This window comes from Orycteropus afer, unplaced genomic scaffold (assembly GCF_000298275.1).
Source record: "Orycteropus afer afer isolate SDZICR_OR568_19922 unplaced genomic scaffold, OryAfe1.0 scaffold00031, whole genome shotgun sequence".
Lineage (NCBI taxonomy): Eukaryota > Metazoa > Chordata > Mammalia > Tubulidentata > Orycteropodidae > Orycteropus > Orycteropus afer.
Window position 1 is genome coordinate 10700833 of NW_006921618.1, and position 7964 is coordinate 10708796.

Sequence of the window (7964 nt, forward strand, 5' to 3'; positions counted from 1 at the left end):
GTAAACACACATAGCACAGCTTCCTTGGAAGAGGACAGACAACTGGAAGGCAGAAGTGCACCTCAGGAACATCCTACATGTGAACAATGGATGTTCCACCCAGGGTTGGCGCACTACACCACATGAAGGCTACACGAACGTCATCACAAATGTGAAATCATGAGTGTGATGGGCAGAGAATGGCCATGCACTCAAGGGGGAGGAAGACTAGACTTAGAGGTTCCCAGCCTTTCGCTGGATCTGAAAGATGAGAACAGAATCTCTGCTTTACGTTAGCTCCGAAGGACATGGGAGCCTGTGGTCACTGACTGGGAAAGCTCAGCTGTGATCCTCAAGGATGCCTTCTAAATCCCACCGGGCTGACCAGGTGCAGGCCAAGTTCCATGCCGCCTACCTAGAGTCCTGCTTTCTTCTCCTTCCCACTCCCCACCATTTGAAATTTTCAAGACCAAAATAAAAGCAAACTTTGCCAGAGACAGAGGCCTTCCAAGATTCCTTGTCTATAGAGATCTCAATTTAAAAAAATAAGACTTGAAAGGCAAGTTCTAGAATGAAGGGTTGAACCACTGTCAGCATGGCTTGAACAGTTACAAATTCAGGCAAGGTGAGCCTTGTCAGGGTAGGCTCATTCCTTCTTGGTGTGCTCCAGGACTCGGTAGGGGACCCCAGTGGCACTTCTGGAGCCGTGTTCTTCTTGCATGACGGGCAGTGTGGCAGGAGCATAGATCTCAGAGATGTTGTCGTTGTTTTCCAGGGCCCCATAGGAAAAAGAAGCTTTGAGGTCGGGCTGGACTGCCATTCCCTTGTCATGCATGTTCTGCATACCTGAAATGAAATCCATTTTCCCCACATGATTATGTGGTGAGGGGGCCAACAGAGGTTGCATCTTTCTCTATCTTGTCACAGACTAATTATAGTGCTCAGGAGCTAATCATGTGTATTGTCAATTTCCTGAATGCTTAAGATTTAAAAAGAGAACACTAATAAATACACACTAGAAATATTACAGTTGCCAAGTAACAAGGATGGATGTTCAGGAAGTATGCACCCAGATCAGCCACTGTCAAGAGGAACTATCAGTTGGGCCTAGAATGAAGTGGCAATGTCTGTTTGGGCCAAAGGTGCAGTAAAATTTAGACTGTGCTTTGAACGTGGTAGATGCCAACACTTTACTGCTAAATTAAATCAGAACCCAGGAAAATTCTCATTATACTGTTGAGGAAGGACATTAATTTTAAGGCCATGGACACATGACAGGGACAGGTGCATCATAATGTTGAGAGAGTGAGAGAGAGAGAGAGAGAATTTTGACCTTTCACATTAACAACCCTGACCCATGTATAGGGTAAAGTATGATTTTAAAGGAAACTTTTATTACTGAAAAAGCTTTAAACCAAAATGTGAGACATCACAGGCAATCTACTAGTACCGTAAAGTGTGATTTTGCTTATTGTTTGCGAAGACTTTTAATTCCTTTAACCTTATTCTATATTTCCCTGTATCAGGTGGGATCTGGTTACATCTTAGGCCAACTCTTTTCCTGCCTGGGAATTAAGACCTTTCAGATTCTCCTGTCTCCAGGCTGAGTCATAAGAAGTTGAAAGCGAAGTGTCTTCCATAAAATTGTGATGGTAATAACAGCTGGCACCTGACTGCTGACATGCCCTAGGCACTGGGCTGACCACTTTGAATAGTAACAACAACAGCAATAATAAGTAACATGCACTGAGTGTTTAGTTGGTGTGCTCACTGTTATGAATATTTTTAGTTTGATCTCATTTGATTCTCACACTGACCAATAAGAAAAATGAGGTGGCTGGTAGTTAATCAGGAGTCCTTGGGTGGCACAACAGGTGAAGCCCTTGACTACTATCGGAAAGGTTAGCAGTGCAAACCCATCTGGAGGTGCCTTGGAAGAAAGATCTGGCAATCTGCTTCTGAAAGGCCACCCCTTGAAAACCCTATGGAAAATGGTTCTACACTGCACACGTGGGATTGCCATGAGTTGAGGCAACTCGATGGGAACTGGTTGGCTGGTTGGTTGATTTAAGAGTCTGTGTTTTCTCCTTGGAAAGAACAATCATGGGAGAAAGAAGGGCTGCTCAGGCATAGGGAGACAGCTCAGGGGGTAGGAGTGCATGGAGGGATGGACATGGGGAAGAGGTAACTATCAGGAGGAAGTGGGAGGGGAGATGTTGCATTGTGCTAAATTGTGGTCAATGTCATGAGACAAAGTGTATATGAACTGCTGTATGGAAAGTGTATTTGCTCTGTAAATTTTCACCCAAATCACAATTAAAAAAAAAAAAAAAAAAAGAGTCTGTATTTTGGATTTTATTTGCCTGGGATCACACAGCTAATAAGTGGCAGTGCCAAGGTTCAAACTCAGGGGTTTAAACACCAAAGTCCACACTCTCAACCAAAATGCTGTGTGGCCTGCTTGTATCCCCTGCATTTAATCTCTAAACAACACTATGACAGATGCTCTATTATCCTCATTTTTCATATAAGGAAATGGAGATTCAGAGCAGTGAAGTAACCTGCCCAAGGTCACACAGCTAGTGAGAGACAGATCTGGGATCTAATGCTGATACTCTTATGTACTCTGCAAATGGCTTAGGAAAACCCTGTCAGTGGAAGGCCCTTTGCCTCTATATTGCACAAGGCTTAACGATTGGTCATTTAAAGGGCATGATTTAAGAGTCTGGAGTCCCTGAGTAAAGCAAACTGTTAAAGCGCTGGGTTACTCACTGAAACGTTGGAAGAAAGGCCTGGTGTTCTAAAAAAAAAAAAAAAAAAAAAAAAAAAAAAACAACCATTGAAAACACTATGGAGCACAGTTCTACTCTGATACACAAAGGTTGCCATAAGTTGGAGTCAACTTGACAGCAACTGGTTGGTTGGTTGGTTGATGAGTCTGTGGTTTAGATTTTTTTTTTTTTAGGGGTGGGGATTAGGGGTGCTGAGGGGTACCTGGCCCTCAAGGGATGAAAGCTGGCTTACTAATAATGATTTAGCTATTGAATTTTGTCAGTACCCTCCAGCCAAAGACCACCAGGAATATAACTATAAATTGAATAAGTTTGGTTTTATTGACTCATTGGAATGAAGATGTACAACATGAGGAAGTGTGGGTGTCTCATAAAGAGGCTGTTTGTTAAAGGGGCTTATCATAGGATTTGGGCTTGTGTTAGCTGATTATGGAGAGGGTTCAAGGAAGTGAGGCTTTGTCTTGGATTAGATGCTGTCTGGAAATGTGATAAGTCTGTCATTGGGAGATCATAATACATCTTCTTTAGAAGGAGGGAAGTCTGGACTAAGTCTAAAGCTGTGACTGATAAAGAAACAGCAGTCATTGATATTAACCAAGATAAGGGGATGGCCGGTCATTTTTATGGTTTGGATCATGTGTTCATGTTTTGTTTGTGTTCAGACACGATTACAGACTGATCTCCTCTGGGTCTTGAGCTGTCACAGTCACAGAGTGGCCTTGGTGGGTGCTGGTGATCTATGAAATGGTTTATGTCCAACTGAAGAATACCAACAGCCAGCCATGAGTGCCAGTCCAGCTCTCAGCCATCAGGGGGTGCTTTTCTCATTTTTCAGGAGTCTTTCGGGTTCTAGAATTACTTAAAGCTTCTCCAAATCCCACGTAGTGAAAGTTTGGAATGTGTATGCCACCTGAACAGCCGCTATGGGCATACCTCATATTGCAGGTTTGGTTCCAGGCCACCACAATAAAGTGAGTATCGCAAAAAAGCAAGTCATGTGAATTTTTTTGCTTTCCCAGTGCATGTAAGAGTTATGTTTACTATATTACATTATATTATATTAATATATTTATTATATTATAGTCTAGTATATGTGCAATGTTGTTGTTGTTATGTGCCCTCGAGTCAGACCCGACTCATAGCGACCCCTCCTTGGGTTTCCGAGGCAGTATCAGTATGGAACTCCTTCCGAGGAGTTGCTGGTGGGTTTGAACCGCCAGTCCTCTGGTTAGCAGTTCAATGCCTTAGGCACTGTGCTACCAGAGCTCCTATATGTGCAATAGTATTATGAAAAAGTTTGAAATATTGTGAGAATTACCAGGATGTGACACAGAGACACAGAATGAGCATATGCCATTAGAAAAATGGCACCAACAGACTTGCTCAATGCAGGATTATGACAAACTTCAATGTGTACAAAATGCAGTATCTGTGAAGTGCAACACAATGAGGTATGCCTGTACTTTCTGTTGTGAAGCTAACAATCTAGGTAGGCCAAAAGCAAGATCCTGATGCCCACTGGAATCAAGCAGCTAGAGAAGCAATTCAGGTTAAGCTTAGATTGTCCAGCAGTTCTAGTGTTTATGTCCTATCCATCATCAGGTCAAATAAGTATTTGAAAATTTCGGTTTTTTCAATCTAAAGGGAAACAAAACCAAATTTAACTAAGCATCTACCATGTCCCAGACACTGTGTGAGGGTCCTTTACACATAATATCCCACTACCCTGCAAGAAGGAATCCCAATTTACATGTGAGGATCAGAGGTCTTGGCATGTATCCAAGATCACATAGTGAGTAGGAGGCAGAGCTGGGACTTGAACCAGGTCTGTCTGAACTCCAAGCCCACGTTCTTCCGAGTACAGAACACCTGCTTAATCAGAGATGCCCTGCCTGACAAGGCATACCAAAAGGGCAGGGTCTCCTTTCTTCAAGATCTGATTTCCCCACTGATCAGAAGGTATAAAGAGAAAGCCAAGAGCCACACCCAAAAACAGAATACAGAATGTTGATACCTAATTACCTTCGGTTACCTTCTGTGCCCCATCAGAAAATACATCTTTTTATATGTATATATAAATAGTTATACATACATATATCTGTACACACACATACACATTTTATAAACACACAAACACATACACATACCACATACTTGCACACACACAGAGTTGACACCTCACCTATCTGGAATTCAGCTATCCAGCGCCCTCATCTATCCGGAACACAGCCGAGAAACAAGGAAGTAAGCAAAAAAGGCATCTGAGCAGCCAGATTAGATGTTGAAAAAGTCCATGCAGTAAAGCTCATGCACGTAACTCCTAGGAGACCCCGCAGGTCCCCACTCAGACCTCATTGATTTTGATGTTACACACATTTCTAGTGAGTTGGGTCAGATAAGAAGATTGATGTGGAGTTGCTATAAGCAGGCAGTCTGGTAACAAGGACAGACAACAGCTTAATAGCAAGAGATAGGAAATAATAAAAAGTAGACACATAAACCCTGGGGCCATTTAATGTAGGGGCACCTCCGTCAGCCCTGAGAACAACCTGCTTCAAAATCACAGCAGTAAACAGACCTTTATTAAGCCCTTTATTAGACTGTGTTCATGAAGGGTGAGACATAATGTTTTGCAGAGTTCCACCTCCCATATTTAAAATAAAAACTAATTTCATGGTAAAGAATGCAAGCCAGTGGTCAGCGGGAACCTACAGAATTTAGGCCAGCAAACCTACAAGGGGTCAACCTGATGCCACACCTTTTCTAAATCTGAATTCCTTTTGGCTGGACGGGTCTTCTCCAGTCCTCCACAGGCCCCACCACTCCCTATTGTGCTTCACACATTTATATGACCATCATTGCTTGAAGGCATTTGTATTTGGGTCCCTCAGAGTAAACCCTTAGCTCCCTGGGAAATCAGGCTTTCTAGAACAATCTCCTCCAGAGGAATCCAAAGAGCAGGGTTATAATACTTGAATTTCATTTGCCCTATTCTCCTCCCCTCTCTGATCATTCCATTCCAGCTAGATGAATGGGTTTTCCCTTTTGCAGGCATGAAGCCTGGTGCTGCAGAACATAATTATATCCAGGGTGAGTCAGGATTTTCTTTAAAAGATCCTGAAATAGACTTGGAAACTGGCAAGAAGTGCTCAAAGCCAAGTAGGTGCCTCAGCCATAGCCCCTCTTCTACACACCAAGATTTAAAAAAAAAAAAAAGACAGTGGGAGAACAGTCACACCATAATGGCACAGCACACCTTCCCAGTACCAAGCCCAGGGGTTGGCTGTCTGCTTTGAAACAGGAAATAGCAGTCATTCTATATGGACGGGCTGGCAGCTGGACACATGGGGTTTGAACGTTACCTGGCATGGCATCCATGGAAATATAGGGTTCAAATGGAATGGCCTTCTTCCTGTTACGCGTGATTAAGAAGACGCCCAAGAATGCAATGAGGCATCTGAAGAACGGAGATAAGGGAGGAAAAGAAATAAGGTCAGGAGTGAGGTTGAGGAGGGGTATCTTCAAACCCATGTGGTGAGGAAAAAGCACAAAGAAGGGGTGCAGGGTGTGGAGGAGGGAGGAGGGTTCACCAAAGCCTACCAGGCCTGTGATCAGCAGGGAGCAGCAGCGCTAGTTGAACAATAATAGTGCGTGTGCCTCACACCCCCTGGGCTCTGCACAAGCCCTAATCAAAGTAAATTAGGCTTTCCCGGGTAAAACTCTCAAGGTTCTTCACTTCCACCCAGTCAGCAATCTCAGAACCTTGCCTTAAAAAATGTTTTGTGTTACTCTGGGTGATGGTTGCACAACGTGATTAATGTAATTGATATCATTAAATTGTACATGTTACAATTACTGAAAATGTTGGGTTGTACTGAAAATGTTGAATTGGCAAATGTGTTATATAGACTTTTGCACCTATTAAAAAAAAAATCCACTGGAGCATAGTTCTTCTCCCACACACATGGGATTGCCATGAGTCAGAGACGGGTTGGTTCTGCTAAATATATGTATACATAAGTTTAAATTAAAAATCCTTCATGCCCAAATTCAATCAATACAGAAGTGTAAAACCAAAAATAACAGTTGCTATTCCAACTCACAGAGACCCTGCAGGACAGAGTAGAACTGCTCCAAGGTTTCCAAGGCTGTAAATGTTCATGGAAGTAGACTGCCCCATTGTTCTACAGAGTGGCTGGTGGGTTCGAACCGCCAACCTTTTGGTTAGTAGCGAAGACTGTAACCAATGTGCCACCAAGGCTCCTTATACAGAATAATAATAGGAAGTAAAAATTGTAAAGGCCTGTACTCTCCCAGTCTCAGTCCTCCAGGTGGGTGTATATTCTTCTGGAGTTTTTTTTTTTTTTTCCCCTCTTGTTCCTTTATAAACAAGCAAATTTTCAAAAACTGAGATATAAATTACATGTGATAAAATGCATAAAACCTATAGCTCGATGACTTTTACTTGTTCTCAGGTAATCACTACCTAGGTTAGACAGAAATCATTTCCATTCTCCTAGAAAGTTTCCTTGTGCCCAAGTCCATGTCAACCCATTCCCAGAGGGAACCACTCTCTGACTTCTATCATCACAGATTAGATTTGCCTGTTCTTGAACTTTCTAACGTCGCATTCCCCTTCCCCACATCTCCTGGTAACCACTAACCTTTTGTCTCAATGGAGTTAACTAGTCTAGATATTTCATATAGTGGGATCATACAATATTTGTCTTTTTGTGTCTAGCTTATTTCACTCAGCATAATGTTTTCAAGGTTTATCCATGTCATAGTATGTATCAGAACTTCATTTCTTTCTGTAGGTAAATAATGCTCCGTTGAATGGATAGATCACATTTTGTTTATCCATTCATCTGTGGATGGGCTGTTTCCACCTTTCAGCTATTGTTGTTCTTGAACTTTCTGTAAGCATATCATATAGTATGTATTCTTTCACTGATAAAATGCTTTTAAGATTCATCCATTTTAATATGCGCACTAGTAGTTCACTATTTTCAATTGTTGGGTAGAATTCCAATTTGCTTTTCTACCTTCCTGTTGATGGACATGTGTTCTTTTGGGTTGTTTCTTGTTTGTGTCTATTATAAATTACTATAAATATCAATGTACAAGTCATTTTGCCAACAAATGTACTAATTTCTTTGGGGTGTATACCTAGAAGTAGAATTGCTAGATCAC

The 7964-nt window shown here is 42.1% G+C and overlaps 1 protein-coding gene across 1 annotated transcript in view; it reads right to left on the reverse strand.

Moving 5' to 3' along the window:
* Positions 1-625: 625 nt before the first annotated feature.
* The window catches only part of NIPAL3 (NIPA like domain containing 3), an 88988-nt gene continuing 81649 nt past the window's right edge, over positions 626-7964 (reverse strand). Inside the window, exons 10-11 of the mRNA XM_007935731.1 lie at positions 6134-6228; positions 626-825 (exon numbers count right to left, since the gene is read on the reverse strand). Of these exons, the coding sequence (XP_007933922.1) occupies positions 626-825; positions 6134-6228 (295 nt within the window). The remainder of the gene's footprint in view (positions 826-6133; positions 6229-7964) is intronic.